This window comes from Siphateles boraxobius, unplaced genomic scaffold (assembly GCF_051911475.1).
Source record: "Siphateles boraxobius isolate OS27281-9 unplaced genomic scaffold, OSU_SipBor_1 35, whole genome shotgun sequence".
NCBI lineage: Eukaryota > Metazoa > Chordata > Actinopteri > Cypriniformes > Leuciscidae > Siphateles > Siphateles boraxobius.
In genome coordinates this window covers 12419902-12439373 of record NW_027508975.1, presented here as the reverse complement: position 1 = coordinate 12439373, position 19472 = coordinate 12419902, and the positions used below count along the sequence as shown (strand labels likewise).

The window sequence follows — 19472 nt, the reverse complement described above, 5'->3', positions numbered from 1 at the left end:
TTAAGTTATGAATGGGAGATACTGCAATGCGCAATATGGTGGAATAAGTCCCACCTTCTAAGTAAAAGAGCCAATCGCTGATTGGTAAAGTCACTGCAGCTGCAGTTAGAAGCTCCGGTTCACATCGAAACCTGAGACATGTGCTATTTGAGCACAATAAACAACATCTATGGGACAGTTGATGTCAGATTTTGTTGCTGATTTGAAATATGTTATTTAATTGTGAGTTCGGGAAGCAGTTTTTGAAATTTCAGGATTTACCCATTCAAATAGATAGGACTTGGTCTTGGATGACTGAAATAGCTGCTTGGAGGTGTTTCCTTGAAAGGGACTTTTGTAAAAAATAATGAACTACATGCACTTACTATATAGGGTTTGGTTTAGGGTTAGCAGCATGTAATGATGCATCATTTATAAATATTAGTACAGTAACTACATGCAAAGTGTAACAAGGCAGGACACTGTAAAATAAAGTGTTACCAAATAAACTTCTTTTTTTTTTTTTATTAATTTTATTTTTTTATTTAACAGTCAAACATACATACAAACCAACATAGTGCAGCAGTGAGCAATCTTGTAAATCCATAATTCCAGAAGTGACATAAAAGTGATTTCAGTGTTTGATCTAAGTGTGTATGTGAGCGGGTGTGAGTGTGGGTATGTGCATGTGTGTGTATGCGTAAACAAAGTAACCATTTATTATCTATTACCATTGTCATTACCATCACCACCCTACTCCCCACTACCACCACACTGCCAATATTGTGTTGGTCGATTTTTATTTCCATTTTATTTACCAAATAAACTTCTAAATGTCTGTTCACAAGTCCCTATGTGATAGATGGCACAATTTAATTGCGTGCTTATAATTAAGTGATAAATACCAGTTGCAAATGTTTTACAAAATACACATAATAATCTCTGCACCAATAAAATGTGCAACGCTTTATGTTTTACTACCAAATTATATGCAATTTCTAATTAATTTAACTTACACTTGAAAGATTTCATTTTCTTATATTTTCGCAATTTCAGTCCACGTGAGTTCCTGAACATGATTAATGAATGAGGGGATGAGCTTTTTCTCAAATAATGGTTTGAAACGTTAATGCATTAATGGTACTGAGCTTTGGCATTAATCAGATCTGGTACAGTCTTGCACACTTAAGACCGCAATGTGGGTATTGGGACAGGTCCAGCAAGTTTTTGTTTGTGTTTTGCTGGCTTCTCTTTGCCCACTAATGTTAGATTTTATACTGACAACTAGTTGCATGGAGGCATTAAGTTTGTTTGCTAACATAAAATGGCCCTGATATGTCACTAGACATTAAGAAATCATGTTCATTTCAAATACTTATATCACTGACAACAGTAGTCTGGCCAGGATATTGTCATTTAAAAAGTTGCAGCCCTCAACTGATGTTGATGTTGCCATCTTGTGTTTTGGTCTGATGCGCCACCCTCCACCTATCTACCAATCACAAAGTCAGTAGTGTAGCGGCATCCGGGTTCCCAGCTCTGCTCTAGTTATCACAGCTGCAGCTACAAACATGTCGGAATCGGATAAAAAATGTCTAATGTTGCGAAACTAAAAAAAACTTGTTATGAATCCGAAATACTAATGACAAAGTCCGAAATAAAACAAGGATCTGTATAGGAGATGCCTTTGAAAGATGGAGACGGCTGAAAACGGAGAAAAATTTCTGGACAGGTAACTAAGATTCATCTATGTTTGGCTAACTTGTACTTGATGTAAATGGACATTTCAAATATTCATGACAGTCGAACAAAGTTATGCATGTAAGTGCAAAGTAACGTTACGTTAGCTCATATGGAGGAGGTGGGTCATCGAATTGGAAAGGTAAGGAATTGTTTGGGTAATAAAAACTGCGAATCGTCATTGCTAACATTAGCAATGCATTTTCAGAGCCCATTTCTCTGTCATTATGCTGAGGCGCTGAGGAAAACAACATTAGCACGCCCATTATTGTTTATCATGCAAGTTCTACAGCCAAAAATAAAATAATGACATGTAATCTTTCACATCACATATTTTAGCGTTATGGACGTGTACTGCAGCAGGGTAAGTCAAAAAATACAGCTGGTCGCTTTCACTTATAGCTTCAGCTAAATGAATAGCTGTATCTTTGATATCGGTTACACACAGTGACAGAGGATTGTGCTTGTACTTATGTTAATGACAGATACCTACCGTTACAAGTTAGACTAACAGCTACTGTTCTAACAATGTACTGTCACATACGAGCGTACATCTTTATGATTATATTTGGCTAATCGCCATTAGTACATTTTTGCAATATATAATTACTTTGCAAAACATCTCTCATTTGAAGCATAAACATAATTAACAGAAAAAGCTTCTTGTAGCAGCCTACGTTCCTGCTGGATCCTGCAGCCTATCTGGCAACTTCGAGTCAGGGAGGAGGAGAAGGGGATACACCGCTCTACAGTAATTTGAAAGTGAATACAGTACCAGTTTTGGCCACAATCTTACATACGGCTCCTTTAAGTTTATCTTTTGTTTATCATGTTTTTCCATCTCACTCGACTGCTTGTTCTGACATTTTATTTCTTCACTTATACTCATTCTACATAGATTCACTACATTTAGGTTTGCCAAACAATTCAAGATATATTCTCTGACCATGCTAAACTCGCCCGCCCAATGCTAAAGTGTTTAACCCTATAAAGCCCCCATCATATTTAATACGTACATTTCTAAGGCCTCTAAATTGTCACCATGATAAAAAAAATTGCTGAAAACCCTGTTGTACACAAACTGGTTTATGCCTTCTGTTGTATTTTTTCTATGAAATCTTTACTGATTTTTAGTAAATGTAAGAATAACTAATTGTTAGTAAAACATCAATATGGACATTTACTGGACTGAAGGAAATTAAATTGACTTGATTATACAGAAATAATTTTTTTATGTTATTATATGTTATATCAGGGTTTTAAGGTACGTTTATTTGTACATCTCTCAATTATCGTTCTAATGCATTGCACTTTTTTGTCCAAAAGCTCAATAAAATAGACTAATATTTAATATCTCAAGCTTTAAAGAGAAGAAGATCAAGACCAAATGACAAACATTTGAAAAAGCTGACCTTGTGGAATTGCACCGGATGGACAAACTTTACCAGTTATTTCTGCAAGAATGTGTGTCATTTAAATCGGGAGGCCATATGATGACAAACAACCAGGCTAAAGGATTCTGGGAAGTGTGCCCTCCCATGTCATCAAAGCAATATACTGTAGGTCATGGCGAAACACCCTCACCCCTGACCACCCCTACAGGAAACAGAGTAGAAACATCCTTCTACATTCACTTGCTCTCTCTCTGACTCTCATTCTCAAACATATTCTCATGTTTCAGACAACTTTTTAAAGAAAAAAATCGTTGGTTCTTTTTGTGTCATTCTGATGCTAAAAGACTGTCGGCGTTTATTCTTAGATACTAGCTGTTCCTTTCTCAGCCCACACAATTTCAGTGAACCAAATCAACTGGAATGCCATGCACACACGTGCACACACACACACGCACGCACGCGCACGCACACACACACACACACACACACACACACACACACACACACACACACACACACACACACACACACACACACACACACACACACACACACACACACAGTTACCTGCCAAACGAGGGCCTCCATGTGGTCGGTAGTGTTCGAGAGGCAGATGCTGAGCACTAGCGTGTGGGAGGTTGAAGTGAGGACACTAGCGATGACGGCATCCCTCATGGAGAATGGCAGCATGGTGTACACCACAAACACAATAAACAGGAAAAATGACACCTGGAAACAGAGTTAACAGAGCATTAGACTGCCACTTAACATCTACAGTTCAGAAATACAGGACAGAGATCAGTTCAGGATAGACACTGCATTTATTATAAACAAAGCTAAAAAACAAAACAAATGTTCAAACATTTTTTTTTGCTAAATGTTCCCTATAAACAAAATGTTATTTTGAATGTTCTCTGAATGTTTAAAGTGCCCCTCTTATGGTTTTTAGAATATTCTCTTTCATGCAGTGTGTAATATAGCTGTTTGTGAATGTAAACGTTCTACAAAGTTGTCGAAAGTGCACGATAAATAAAGTCATTGGTACTTTTCGGGACGTAATGCCCGGGTAGAAGTCTGCTGTGGAGCTCGCTTCAGTGCGGGCTCGGCAAAAGTGTGCATCGAGGGCGTATATCGGCCGCAAAGGGGGTGCTCGCGAGCACCCTTCTGAAACCTAATACAAATGGGACACCCTACTCTGTCTCATTAACTTAACAGACATATGCACGCGGTGGCTAAGTTCACAAGACCGAAAGTGTATGTGATGTGTGCCATTTGGGACAAGGCCATTGTCTCCCAAAAGAAAGAAACGACTCCGCCTAAACGTGTCATCTGTAATTAGAATCCCACTGCATTACAGTTCTGCGTTACTAGATAAGACATTTGCATAATGCTATGTTTTATGTTGTCCGCCGTGAACAACTTAACCCGCCCACAAACAGCATTTTACTGACGACTGCTTCTCGAAGTTTAACGCGGGATTTGCAAAACACTTGCTCTTGAAAGATGAGTCAGTACCCCAGTTTATTTGGACCAGCTTGCTCCTCAGAATCACAACCTGTAAGTATGAATAATTATTGATGTATATTTTCTACCGGGTGTTCAAAATTCCTAGTTTTGTGTTTTATATTGTGTATGTCTCTGGCTAACTCATGTTATTACTGTCTTACTGCAAATCAGCTGTGGGCCACTATTACCTAAAACTGTGTCTATGACTATGTTTTAATGCAGATTGTCTGTCATTCTTACTACTTTGAGTAAAGATAAAGATTTTTATCAAAAAATGTAGCAAGATTTGTTTTGCAAACTTTAATGTTACATCAGCCATTCACGTTAGAGCTCGGCTAACGTATGCACCATTATTGATACAGTTCCCGCATGTGCACCGCAATGAATTAGAAATATACACATTCTGCTTCCGACAGAACCTATGTTCAGTTATGATAATGGGCGTTTAGCTTCCGACAGGCGATGTAAGCGGTCGACCAATCACAACAGACTGGGCCATCAGGCCAATCAGCGCAGAGCAGGCTCTCAGAAAGGAGGGATTTAGAGATTCATCCTTCGAATTGTTTGAGAAACATTGAAAAATGCATTGAAATGTGTAATGTATGTTATGAGAAAATTCAAGTGTTTTTTTCACCGTTGATGTATGTAAACCTGTTGTAGGAGACTTCAAAACAAAATCAGGAACCTTTAAAATAGTATAATATGGACACACAAATGTCTTTTCTTGGTTATGCGAACGTTAAGGAAACACTGTCCTAACCAGACACGATGTGACAGGTTCTCAATCAATGATGACAATTTGACATGTTTGTGTGCAAATGCCTTTATTACAGGAAAGTTTCAAGATTCATGGTGAGGGAGACTGGAGCTCAATTTGACACTGATATTCTTGCAAATACCAAGTAACGTCCTGGTTGCGTATGCAACCCACCGTTCCCTGAAGGAGGGAACGGAGGACGTAGTCGACGCGACTGAAATGGGATCACGCTAGGGAGCCTATCATCTTCGAGTACTATTGAACGAGCCAATGTAATTGGCGTGCGTGATTCGCATCACACACTCCGCCCCCGCGGCGCGGGTATAAATACGGAAGTGGATGCACGCACTAGTTGCTTTTCGCTGAGGAGCCGAGAGTAACCCGGGGTCAGCGGTGGTCCAGCAGTAGTGGCAAGGGGACTACGTCCTCCGTTCCCTCCTTCAGGGAACGGTGGGTTGCATACGCAACCAGGACGTTCCCTTTCAGTCGATAACGTCGGACGTAGTCGACGCGACTGAAATGGGATCAACCATTGAACACGCCACTAACGCTGCCACCTTCCAGTGCCTAAACCAAAGCCTCCTGATGCCCCCGTAAACTTAACGCGGGGAAGGACAGGGCTTAGGCCAGGGAAGTCACTGCTGTTCCTACAGGACCACTGGGAAAGCGTTCCCCGTACGTTGGAAGGAAGGGACGCTGCGGAAGCCACATCCAACCCGAGGGAGGAAATGTGGAGAATACACATATGAACTGGGCGGAAACCGGGCAGTCTAACATATGGAATGTCACTGGGGTGGCTCCAGCCTAAGACGGGGGGAGACACACCGGACAGTGACGGCAGAGAGACTCTGCCGAGGGAAGACACGGGCTCACCGCAGGGAGCCGTATCGTGGAAGAATACACACATGGGGTCACCGAAGGGACCGCAACATATGGACCCAGCCTAACACAGGTTCCACACTGCTTACGAGTGGTAGGCCTAACACCAGACGTTCCGCACGTCCGACGTCGGAGGGGTGTGGAGGAACTCAACAGGGTTCAATTTTAAGGGAACTCAACTGGAGTAGAAAGGCGCACGTATCCAGTCCATAGGAGGGGAATGGCGCAGCAAGCCGACACTTGAACCGGGCTCACGGTGAAACTGGCTTCATGAGAAGGGAGCCCATGGGAAGCAGCGGTTCAACTAGGTGTCGTCCAGCCCCCAACTCTAGAATCTGTTTAGCAAAGTATATCGTCAACGCCCAGGCGGAGCACTTTACACTCATCATAGAGGAGCTCAACACCTAAGTGGACATGTTGCATCTCGGATCTTTGCCGAAATGAAGGCAAGCACTAAGTGCAACTTTGCATGGAAACAGCCTTCCCTCTCTGCTGAATTCCAACAGATATTTGAAGAGCTGGTCTGAGGTCTATGACTTGCATTCTGTACACGTCCAAGCGAACGGACAGAGAAGCCAGGGCTGGATCTGCCTCCTCCAGGGCAGCGCTTGCAGGCTCACCACCTGCTCCTACTACGGGAGAGGTAGGAACCTTGGGCACAATCCGAGCCGGGGTCTCAGCTTGTGAGAGTTAGCCGGCCCAGACTCCAGGCACAATACGTTGACCGAAAGCGAGCAAGTCCCTACCCTCTAGTAGAGACCACGCGAGCAGGAGAACTGATATAACAGAATTTTTAACTCACTACCTGCAGTGGCTCAGGGGCGGTCTCTGCAGTGCAGTCGCACCAGGGACAAGGCCCAAGAGGATAAAGAGGGACACAAGGATTTACAAGACCTTGCTCCTCAGGAACCTGACGATCAGAACGTGCTTCTGCATACTTCTGCAACACGATGAGCGTCGTTTAAACACCGAGGCAACATCATTTTGAGGGTGATTTAGGAAAACAGCCTACTGCAACCCATTTTGCAGGAAAGAGAGCACTGAAGTGATCGAAAGCTTTCAGGATCTCCTCAGGGGAGAAGACGCACTCAACGACTAGGTTCCACTTCTAAAGGCGTAAGCACGCTACCCAATTCTAGGGGGTGCTCGCAGAAGTGATGGTAACTATCACATGTTCTTGTGATAGCCACCTGAACCTCCGCGTTCAGATGTAAGACCGCCCGGAATCTCCGGGGGAAGAACGCGTGTGCCATCGTGCCCCGTCCCCGAAAGAGTTTCCAGGGGAAGTCAGGAAGGCTGTTGAAGGGAACCAGGTCTAGTTGGGCCAATAAGGGGCAACTATGAAGACCTGTTCCTCTCCTGACATGGCACGTAGGTGCAAGTGACGGGCGCAAAAGACAGGAGCATTGCTCAACACAACATGTGAAGATCACTGGGCTTCAGGAGCATTTTCTGCTCAGCACTTGGGTGTGACAAGTTCACTGAGCTTCAGGAGCATTCCTGCTCAACACCTGATTGTGATAAACTCACCGAGCTTCAGGAGCATTTCTGCTCAACACTTGAGTACGAAGAACCTCACTGAGCGACAGGAGCATTTCTGCTCAGCACTTGAGTGTGACAAGTTCACTGAGCTTCAGGAGCATTACTGCTCAACACCTGAGTGTGATAAACTCACTGAGCTTCAGGAGCATTTCTGTTCAACACTTGAGTGCGAGGAACTTCACTGAGCACCAGGAGCATTTCTGCTCAGCACTGCGTGTGATGAATTCACTGAGCTACCTGTGATGGACTCACTGAGCTACAGGAGCATTGCTGCTCAACACCAGAGTGCGATGAACTTCACTGAGTTTCAGGAGCAAATCTGCTCAACATGAAGAGTGATGATTTCACTGACTTGCAGGCGCAAGGCGACCATGAGTCGCAGTCACTTTTAGAAGGCTCACTGGGGTTAAACGCATTTCTGCGGGCCCCTGGGGCCGCTGGGTCCCAGTGTTTGTCCAAGGGTAGTCCGCTCGGTTTACCCAAACACTGGCGGAAAAATAAAACCGGGGGGGCAACTGAGCGGCCCCGGAATGGTCATGACCCAGCCGGACCCAGGGGATGGAGTCTCCACTTGCCCTGGCTATAACTGTCGTGAGGCTCGATGGCGGCACGATTGAGTAAGCGGGAGGAGTGGAATAAGGCGCCCTCAGAAGCGTCTGACTCCAAGGAGGAGGTGACGGGTGAGTTTGTGACATGCAGGGGAAGCTTGCGCAACGGTCGCAATGTCTAACAACTCGAGGCACGAATGCCCGTGTAGTCGGGGGTCGCCCAGGCCCCCGTTAAAACACGCCCTTTGTACATGGCCGCTCTGTTGAAGAGGGTTTGGCAGCAGACCGGGATGAACTATAGTCACACAGGGTGAGCTGCTCTGCCACGGTCACCTCGGGACTCGATCGTGAAGCTAGCGCTGAAGCGGTCACATATGGAGGGAGCCAAAGGCTGCGACTACCATATACCCCAGGAGCCTCTGAAAGTTCTTTCAGTGGGACCCTTTCTCACTTCAACACCAGCTGAACACATTCTCATTGGAGAGACATGTTGGACCGAGTACCTCTCCAAAACTAGAAAAGAGATACTCAGCCCGTGGGCGAGATTACTCTCTTCCAGTTGACCTGAAGACCCAACGGGCTCTGGAGCACTCGAGGGGAAGGACACTGTACTGATACTCCACCCTTAGACGCAACACACAGGATGGCCTGCGGTGCGGGAGGTAGAGATCTGAAGCACATGTCTTTCAGGTCAAAGCTGCAGACCAATCTTGGGCCAAGATGGTCACGACCCACCACCTAGTAGCACGAAGGACGAGTTTACAACTGGCCTTCGTACCGGCTGGAGGAGCGGCTATATCAAATCCTTCGCCAGCAGGATAAGATAAGCACGCACAAGTCAGGAGCACTGCTCAACACTCGGTGTGATGAATATCACTGAATTTTCAGGAGCACGTCTGCTCAACACCTAATGTGATGACTATCACTGACTTGAGCGGGGTAGCCGAGCCTGAGGTGGGGCAGCAAAGTAGAGAGAGTGGTGTTAGTGTGCTGTGCAACACTTACCTGTCTCCACAAGCAGCAGGGGGCGCGTGAGAAGGCGGATGACCGGGTCCTCGAACGCACCAAGCTGCCTGCTGGCGACCAAGGGGGAGCTGAGGGGTGTAAGGCTATACAGGGTCACACCCGCCAGACTGGCCCTCTTGGGACCCAGGAACAGATGAAATTGCTCTCTCTTTGAAGTGTGGGTACCGCTTGCTCCGCTTTTTTTTTTTTTTTTTTTAGGGAGCCAGCGGCGGAACAGACACACACACAAACAAAGGCTCCACCCGGCCCTCACCCGGGGGGAGGGAGTGATCGTGCCACTCCAAGAGCATCTCATCCATTCCTGGGCGGCCCGCTCCGGAATGCTTTCGCTGTCGCTTGCCACCTGGCTTGGCAGCGCCTGGAGCGGGCTGGGCGTCTCTACTGCGGCCGGCTCCCTGCTGAGGCCTGGGTGGAGGCTGCTGCGGAGGCCCAGCAGGAGCGGCGGCCGGAGAACGCCCACGGCGACGAGCAGGCGGAGGAGCTGCCACCGGCGGCGGGTGGAGGCAGCAGCTGGCCACCGGGGCAGGATGTGCCGGATGACCTCCGTCTGTGCTTGAGCGGCAGAGAACTGATTGATGCAGTTCTCTACCGCGTCGCCGACCAGCCCAACCTGGGAAATTGGGGAGACCAGGAACCGAACCTTGTCCGCATCCGCCATACCAACCAGGCTGAGCCAACGAAGGCGCTACTGGACCACCAAGGTGGACATCGCCAGACCGATCACGCACGCTACGACACCCGTACCCCGGAGGGTGAGGTCGGATGCAGTGCGGTGCTCACCTATGAGCGCACGGTCTGGATTACCCTCGTGCATGCCATGGGTGCCCCAGCCTGCAGCAACGCCATGGCACGCAAGAGGAAGGGGCTTGCCCACAGGCCTTGTAAGCTCTGCCCGTCGGAACGGACGAAACTCACAGGCCTTAGGGGGGAGACGAGGATCCCCCCAAAAGGCAGCGGCCGCCGGACACAGGTGCACCTGTGTCGACAGACCGCTCCAATGGAGGGACACCTCGCAACCCTTCACCGTTCCTCCATCAAGGGTAATGAGGGGGAAAAGCTATTCAGGCAGTTTCTGGCAGAGAAAGATGCTGTTCACCACCTGATAAGCTCTCCATGCATTTCGGGAAAGAAAGGCACTGGGGCGGCGAGCTGAGAACCAGCGCGGCCCGCCCCAAGATACCAAACTCCAGATTCCAACCGAGACTGAACGGGACACGGTGGAGGTTCCACTCGAGCCCGGCAGCCTCGGCGGCCCGTTTCAGCATAGCTGATAATTCTGGATCCGGCTCGGGCAACATTGAACTCCCGGAGGGAGACAATGCAGCCGAGTCATCATCTCCAGAAGTCAGCTCACCCTCTGATGCTGCAATCGGCGTCTTGTCCTCCAGGGGAGCCCCGAGTGAAACCGCTGGCCCACCCATTACAGATGGACCAGCAGACAACACAGGAGGCTCCAGTGGTTGCAGTGGAAGGGAGGAGTGAGGAGCCCACAGGGAATGGTTACCGGGCGGGACATCCAACACTATCCTCCGGTCACCCATCCCACACAGCACCCGAGGGTGGGGCATGGTAATGGGGACTCGCTCTCCGCGAACGAAGGCGAGTCTCGCCCTCAACACTGCGACAGTCATGTTCCCACAGTGAAAACATGAGCTGTCCACAAAAGCTGTCTCAGCGTGCTGTAAGCCAAACACGTGACACAACAGTTGTGACCATCAGAGAGAGACAGGGAACGACCGCACCCAGAAACGCACGGGCGGAATGACATCTTGAAAAAGACGCAAACGCACCCGTGTTGCTCTTTCAGAAAATAGGACCGTCACCAGTGCCGGAGCACACAGGGAAATGACCGCGGCAACACTGAACAGAGAACTGAAACAGTGAAGCACTCACATTTAGAAATTTGTTGCTGTTAAAACAGCAGTTGAGAGCTCAAAGCTCGCGATCACCGCTGCACTCGCGCTGTAGAACACCAGCACTGGGAGAGTCTTCCTGAAGAACACCGACACACTCGCTCGTTGTAGACAACAGCACTCTCAGAGACATCAAACGATCGGCTCCGAAGCGAAAGGCAACTAGTGCGTGCATCCACTTCCGTATTTATACCCGCGCCGCGGGGGCGGAGTGTGTGATGCGAATCACGCACGCCAATTACATTGGCTCGTTCAATAGTACTCGAAGATGATAGGCTCCCTAGCGTGATCCCATTTCAGTCGCGTCGACTACGTCCGACGTTATCGACTGAAAGGGAACCAATGGTATTTGGCAAGTAACCAATCAACCACTTATATATTTAAAATAAAATCAATAACAGACTCAATAACAATCAGTTAATAACAAAAGTTGTTAAAAATTCAAAATTATCTATGTGTGTATTGGTGTAATAAATTTTGCGCTAACATATTATAAGTGTACAATTTATTAGTGCTCTGGCTCGGCTGTCCAATACAGTAGGCATTTTTTTTTAAGATTTTTATATAACAACATTTTTAACCTGCAACCTGTCGTAACAGCATGTTTACAAAGCCAATCTTGCTGTACAAAATGTGCTGCTCAAACTGTTCATTCTAAAATGATCAGGAACACTGTTAAACTTCAGCCATTTTTTCCTAACACTGGGATCCTTCAGAATGATATAAAACTACACAGAGCTAGAAGCAGCACAAGATTTGGCAAACTTTTCCACATTCTACTCTTATCCTTACTTCATGTGATGTTTATGAAAAATTGTATATATCCTGCTTTCATCTTATTACCTCACCCAATAGGCCTCAGTGGCGTAAGGGACTGTTCGTTATTTATTTAAGGGGCCACCGGAGGAGTTTTGAGATCTTTAGTCAAAAAAGACTTGAACCTCCCTTCGCCAGTAATACATTTTTCTATGACCCTCCAAAATGATTGTGAAAAAAGGCATGACCCTCCCCTGGAAAAAGGCATGACATCTTTGCGCTTGGCAAAGATGTTCAGATAGCCATTATTTTTTTACAACCATGACAAACGACTAAACTCCTGCTTTCTCATCTTACTAAGGCTGTAATGATAGACCAAACCTACAATTCGGTTCGTATCATAATTTTTTATTTTAGATAAAAAAAATAAAAAAAAATCATGTTTTCGGTGCTGATGCAGTTGTGATGCGTTCATGTAACAAGGGTGGTGCTCCCAATAAAGTATCTTACAGCTGCCACAAAGAACCGGCAAAAGTAATGATTATGAATATGTAAAATATAGCAAGGAGAGATTTTAATTGTTTATTAATAAACAAGTTTTTTCTGTGTCAGTGTGTCGGCTTCAAGATGAAGTTGATGATGCTGACTTGCGATCTTCACAGTAACGCGCCAGAGAGAAATGCAGATTTCATACGGATTACATAAGCAGAGAGCAGTCTGTTTTTCGTTTTTACATGTTCTGTTTAAAAGTAGGCATCAAGCTTTCTATATATTTCTCAAGTCTGTGAGGCAAGTACTCTATACGCTGAGTTTCGGTTCATTTATGAGACGAGAGTCCAGTTCACGCGCCGGCGACTCTGTGTCATGATGATCTATTTTCTACTATATTTACTTGTTATTTATTAAATCCAGGCAATTGGTTGATGAAACATTCATTAAAATTAAGATACAATTAATAAAAAACGAAATTTACTTTAAAGAAAGGCTTTGTGCTTTCTGAACTGTCGCGTCCGTAACATTGTTTTTTTCCTCATAAATGCGAACACGAAAAATAAAATAAAAATAATATTTTATGTTCTGTGGAGGCCGACCCTTCTTCATCCGGTTATTAGCCAACTTTTGTTTTGCGCAGTGTGGCCTAACTTCGTAGAATTATTAAAAAATATTTTGGCACCTAAAAGTTAAAGATTTGTTGCGTCACGTCACATGTGTATTTCGCTCATATTAAATATAAAACGCATGTGCAGACTGATATTTTTCTAACTCCTTCCTTAAGGGGGTATGGATATATAAACAGATTCAGTATTAAATGCATTTTCTGATCATTTATATTTCAAGTTTTGACTGCAAATGTCACATCCATAACGCTGGTATTGCCCAATTTTAAAGGGTAACTAAACACTAAAACAACTTTTTTTAGTTAATGATCTGCAAGAATGGAGCTTCATAAATGCGGTTTATTGATTCCAGTAAATTTTTTGACATTTGGGTTTAAAGTGTTTTAATTCTACAATATATGGTTTAAAAACATCTGAGTGCTGCCCTCTTCAGGTTGAACGGTGGCTACTGCAGTTGAATTTTCCTATTGGTGGTTGCGGTGGTTCGTGACCAGCGGTTGTTGGTGACGTAGGCAGGTTCCATACAAAGAGATGCATCTCAGGTGTACGCCCCCCTCCGCTGGGCTCTACCTACTTTTCCAGCATTTTTCAATTATTGCCAGTGGGTGGAGTCAGGCTCTGACCAGGGGTTTAGTTACCCTTTAAAGAAATTATCCTCAACTATTTTTCTTGGTGTAGGTCTGCGTATTTTATTGTTAACTTAAAATAATTCTAATAGTAATTCAAAAATGTGGTAGCCCTGGCAGCTACGTCTAACACATCACACTCCACTGTTATGGTGGCAATTTAAGTAGATTTACTCACTAATATTGTTGTGGAAACACAATAAGAATGGAAACTAAAATATGGTAGTATCGTACAGCGCACATTCTATCAGTTGCAGTTCTTGCGCCTCAGTCCCAATACACTCAACGTACATTCATATCACAAGGTAATGCTGCGGTAGAGTTACACTCACAGGACACTGCACTTATTCGCAATCACAAAAGTTCATTATTTGCTCGTGCTTTAAAGCTATGCCGGGTAAACATTTCATTGGCGTTCTGTACATGATGCACTTTTTCTGAGCGCGTACTGAAGTACGCGCGCACTGCCAGACAGCGCCAAACTGGATTTTTGTTGGGTCAGAGCCATCTGATAGCGATGGGGGACCGAGACCGAGAGAGCTACATAAAGCTACATAGAAAAAATATTCACCAAACAAGCCACTTTGAAATTTTGCTGTTTTCATGAATACAAAAGTTGGGTGACCCTCCCCTAGACTAAAAAAAAGTTGAATGACCCTCCCCTCAACAAAGAATAAAAAGACATGACCCTCCCCTATTTTCCTCCGGTGGCCCTTTCCATAAATACCGAACGGTGCCTAAATCAGTGGGAAAAACGTGGGAGCTCAAGTGTTGATGCATTTATTATCATAAAGTTGCCTAAATTCAGTTTAGTAAATGTACTTTTTTGACTGAAAAGAAAGATTAAAGTTCTGAAAGTTTCAATGTGTTTTCAGTGTACATCATGCTCTTTTATCTCAAAAGATCATATAATATTAAAAATAAAAATATTGATTTGCAGAGTTTACAAGAAATATAGCATACTTTGCCCTTGAAAGAAGGTGAAAAGATTTATTGCACCAAAAACTGTCATAATTTAGTTTTTCATTATAATTTTCCATCCTCTTTCTGACTAAAGGCTGTTTGTAGTTACTGTGTCTTTCACATCATGATGACATATGAATAACATGTTTTTGCAGCTTAGTTTCCATAAAATGAGGTAGACTGGAAAGTGAGCTTTGCACTACCAACATTCATATATTTCAAAAGAAAAAGGGAAATCTGAAAAAACACTAAGATAAAGTTCAATTTTCCAACGTTAGTTAATGCATTAATTTATATAATTAAAAATGAGCAATACATTTGTTATATGATTTATTACTATTTGTTAACATTATTTAAAAAAAAATGTCTTTGTTAGTTCATGATAGCGAGTCCATTTAATAATGATACAACTTTTGATTTTACTAATGTATTAGTAAGTATTTTTCATTGTGAGTTTGTGTTAACTAATGCAGTTAACCTATGTTAACAAATGGAACCTCATTGTAAAGTGTTACCGAAAATGATATATGAAGAGAAAATGGGCAATATGCTTTATTTCTTAATATATTATATTATACATTTTTATTAGTATTTCTGTTTTCTATTATCTAAATATATAATGTTAGTCTACATGTCTTGCACCAAAAACAGTCAAAAAGCAATAAACTATACAAGAGGGCCAGAAAACTTGTAAAAGTAAATGTGGACAGTAATATGCCAATATGTGTTCATGTTAGTGACATCATGATGACATCTGAATGACATGTTTTTGCTGCTTAATTTCCATAAATGTACACTGTAAAAAATGTCTAACCTCCAAATTGACCAAATTAAATTTGCAGAATTTCACTTGGGCCAACTGAAAAATGTAGATGTGAACAGTCACTACATAATTTTGAGTTGGGGAGGTTAGAAATGTTTTACAGTGTATGAGATAGAGTGTAAAAAGTGAGCTTTACACTGTATATGCTTATACTATTCTGAACGATTCCAGAATCTTTGTAAAGCAAATACAAAAGCCTCTGCTAAATGGATGAATGTAAATATTTCTTGATTCAAAAGAACAAGAATTTTTTTTTTTTTTGGCACTTTTAGTTAGTGCCAAACCCCACGTTTCCTCACATTTTTAACGCTTGAAGGATGTTATACACTCATAAATATTCTACAGCTTATGTTTCACATTTTCTTACACTAAGTGCTGTTTTTTTGTGAGTGAGGACCCAATATAGCACCGGAGGAGTGGCAGATAGGGCACTAGACGGCAGCTTGGTCACTCTCACAGACCACACACACACACACACACTGCCAAAAAACAAACAGATTGCAGGGAAGTGATTTTTTCAGACAAAACATGTCTTGAGCCTTATCGATCGCCATTTCCACTCTGTCCGCTACAGAGGAGGATCAGAGAAGCTGTCAGAAATGGTTACATTTGGCTTGTGAAGGATAGAGAATTCCCTAGCAGACAGAATGCTCTGATGGGCTCTCGGGCCGGGGCGTCTCGCACTTTAACCTCGGATTGCTCAGATAGTTTGAGTTATTGCTGAAGTTTTGAAGTGTCGGATTTCAGCCTCAAAACTTGGCAAGGGTAAATGGTTAATTTCTCCAATGAACTGATTGCTTGCCAGTTCCATGCCTGCTTAGGGTTATGGTCTATCTGCTCACAGGATTAAGACTGGCAGTTCAATTCAGTTGTTTTACACTACATCAGCCCATGTTTTAGAGGTGAATCCCAAATATTCACTCCTCGTCCCACCACATGTCTGGGAACTAGAGTCAGGAACATGGCTTCAAGCATAACGAAAATCTGTGCCTCGATGACAGAAATCAAAGATTTTATACAATATCAAAATGATAGATCAATGATAAATTAGATTCTGAATCCCAGATTTTCATTGTGGACTCAGACTTTTGGATGCCACTGTATCTTCACATACAGCGTAGGTCTTTTTCTTCTAGCCAGTCTTAGTGATCATGACTTGTTTGGCTGAGAACAAATACAGTCACAGCTGGGTTGAGCTCTGTGAAACTCTCAGATCTCATTTGGAGTGGTTTGCTCGTATTAATGAGTTATGAATTATCACAAACATGCAGTACCTGCCAATTCGATTTGCATAGGTTTTGAATGCGCATCACTGATTTCCCATTTGCACTAGATGGTAAAAATGTTCAGCTGCCCGACTCAAAGCCAAGAATCCAAATATCATCAATCCAATCTAATGATATTTTAAAATATTAACAAGTCTAATTATAATTTAGCTCATTATTAATGTGTCCCTGTAGAGAATCTGATTACTTGAGTTGATAAAAGATTTTATAATCATCCAGCGTGTCTGATTCTTTTAATACATTTTCAGCTAAATTATTCCTTGATCAGGGTTATTAAACTGAAACTAAAACCATAAAAATTGTCACTTGAAATACAATAAACTTTAACTGAAATAAAACAAACAAAAAACGACAGCGTTCATTTAGTTTAACTTGATGTCCTAACATAACTAACGCTAAAGCTGAAATAAAAATTAAGATATATATAAAAAACTACGAACTGTTGGACGAACGGTTTTTGGTCCTGCGATTTACAAAAAATAAAAAAGATATACATAATTTTTTTTTTTTATGTTTAGACAACTTCTATTATTAATCGCTATCAAGATGTGAAGAGAGCTTCAACCAGTATAACAATACGTGTTTATGAAACACATTGCCTACCACTTAAATAAAAACTAAAATAGTATCTCAGTGATACTAAAATAACCCTATCCTAGACATGTCAAACAAGGCAATGGGATATTTCTCATAAATGAATGATAATTCATTCAGATACATATGCATTATATTTATATATATTCTATACTAGCAAATTTCATAAGGAGTGCAGCTCTAACACATAATATATATAAGACTTTATATAGAGATCAGAGTTATGTTATATCATGATGTTATTGCTATATTGATCTGGTAGAATGTGTTCGTATATCATTGCTATAAGATCATCACATACAACTTAATAATAACAAGGGTTGCTAAGGAAACAGATGGTAGTAAATTCAGAAGATACACTTAGAAGGTTTGCTTTTTCATAGTGAATAAGATTATGTGGTCTACAGGGATCTTAATGTCCGGTTAACCAGTCTGCACTGCTTTTGTATTAGAAAAGCAAATGGAAATAATCTGATAATCTGAAAGCCTCCCATTAAAATAATGATTATAGAACATATAACATATAAGAAGTAGCGCTGTCATCAAATACAGACCCAAACACATTTCCAGGACTCAGGAAGAACTGAAATAAATGGGGTGAAATGGTGGTAATTACCACACAACATTTGGTTATACTTTATTTTGATGGTCCCCATTAGATATTCTGTGGACTATAATACCATTGTCAGTATTTGTTCTTATGTTGTGAGTGCAAACACATGGCCTGTGTTTTGGGCTATGTGTTTGCATTGTCTTTTGTTTACCACGCCCCCTTGTTCTCTTCGTTAGTCTTGATTGTTCATCGGTGTCACCTGTGCCCTGGTGATGATGTCCCTTATTTAAGGTCCTTGTGTTTATTACTCGGTGCTTGTTCGTTTTGTATCTTCTCATCCTGTTCTGTGAGCTGTGTATTCTCGTGATCAGAGTTTGAATCCTGCCTGTTAGTTCTAGTCTCATGTTATTGTTAAGTTTATTAGTCTAGTCTTGTCAACGTTCGTTTGCCCCCTCGCGGGTCTTTGTTTTCTGTCTGTTTAATAATTCCGTGTTTTATTTATTACTGTCTGAGTTTGGGTTCATATCCGCATACTGTGACAAACATTGCACATAACCCTAACTCTACTAATACTCTAACAAGAGTTAGTTGACATGTAGGTGCAATGCTACTTATAGTAAACCGAATGTCTAAAGGGGCCATCAAAATAAAGTCTTACCCAACATTTAAATTATTTAACAATTGGTGTGACAATGCAGCAAATTTATGTAACCGTATAAAACTGCAAATTTTAGATATCAGTAACAGTAGTGGCAGTGCTAACTAGGTCATTCTTAGAAAGCTGTGCGTGTATCACCGTGACTTACTACTGTACTGATATTATTAACAACATACCGAACATATTCACATTATTTGATAGATTTTACATAGATGTGTTTATGTGAAATGCAAAGTTTTACTTAACTAAAAATATTTAAAAGTTATTAATATTAATAATTTAAATGTATCTTGATCTTGTTAATCTCAATAGTTTTGTACTGTTATGAGTGAAAAAAATCACAGTGATCACTTAAAATACTGTTCTTAACACAATGTACAAGAATATTAACTGTAAAAATGTTTATATTTGCTATTCAAAACCAAGTAGCTATCCCTTGTATAATGTTGTGGGTCAATTCGACCAATGCAAAAGTTGTTGGAAATACTGGATTTTGATGTTTGCAGGTCAATTTGTTCATTTGTTAATTTGTGAGAAGTATTAATATTAAAGGTTTACTGTTTTTACCTGATGTTTTTTTGTTTTTCATAGTGTGATTTTTCATGAATTGTACTGAATCAAATTAGGGTCATTTGGACCCGCAACAAAAATTGTACCCAGAATCTAAAGGTATGCAGAGGAGCATCTCTGAACCAATATATATATATATATATATATATATATATATATATATATATATATATATATATATTCAATTATAATGAGTCATTTATTTGTCTAATTTAGAACATTATAACTAAAATGTACTACC

At 42.2% G+C, this 19472-nt stretch overlaps 1 protein-coding gene across 2 annotated transcripts in view; it reads right to left on the bottom strand.

The window, feature by feature from the left end:
* adcy2b (adenylate cyclase 2b (brain)) overlaps nucleotides 1-19472 on the bottom strand; it is a 92019-nt gene that overhangs the window by 32833 nt on the left and 39714 nt on the right. For both annotated transcript variants that reach the window (XM_077196424.1, XM_077196425.1), the window contains exon 3: nucleotides 3681-3842. In XM_077196424.1, coding sequence (XP_077052539.1) covers nucleotides 3681-3842 — 162 coding nt within the window. The remainder of the gene's footprint in view (nucleotides 1-3680; nucleotides 3843-19472) is intronic.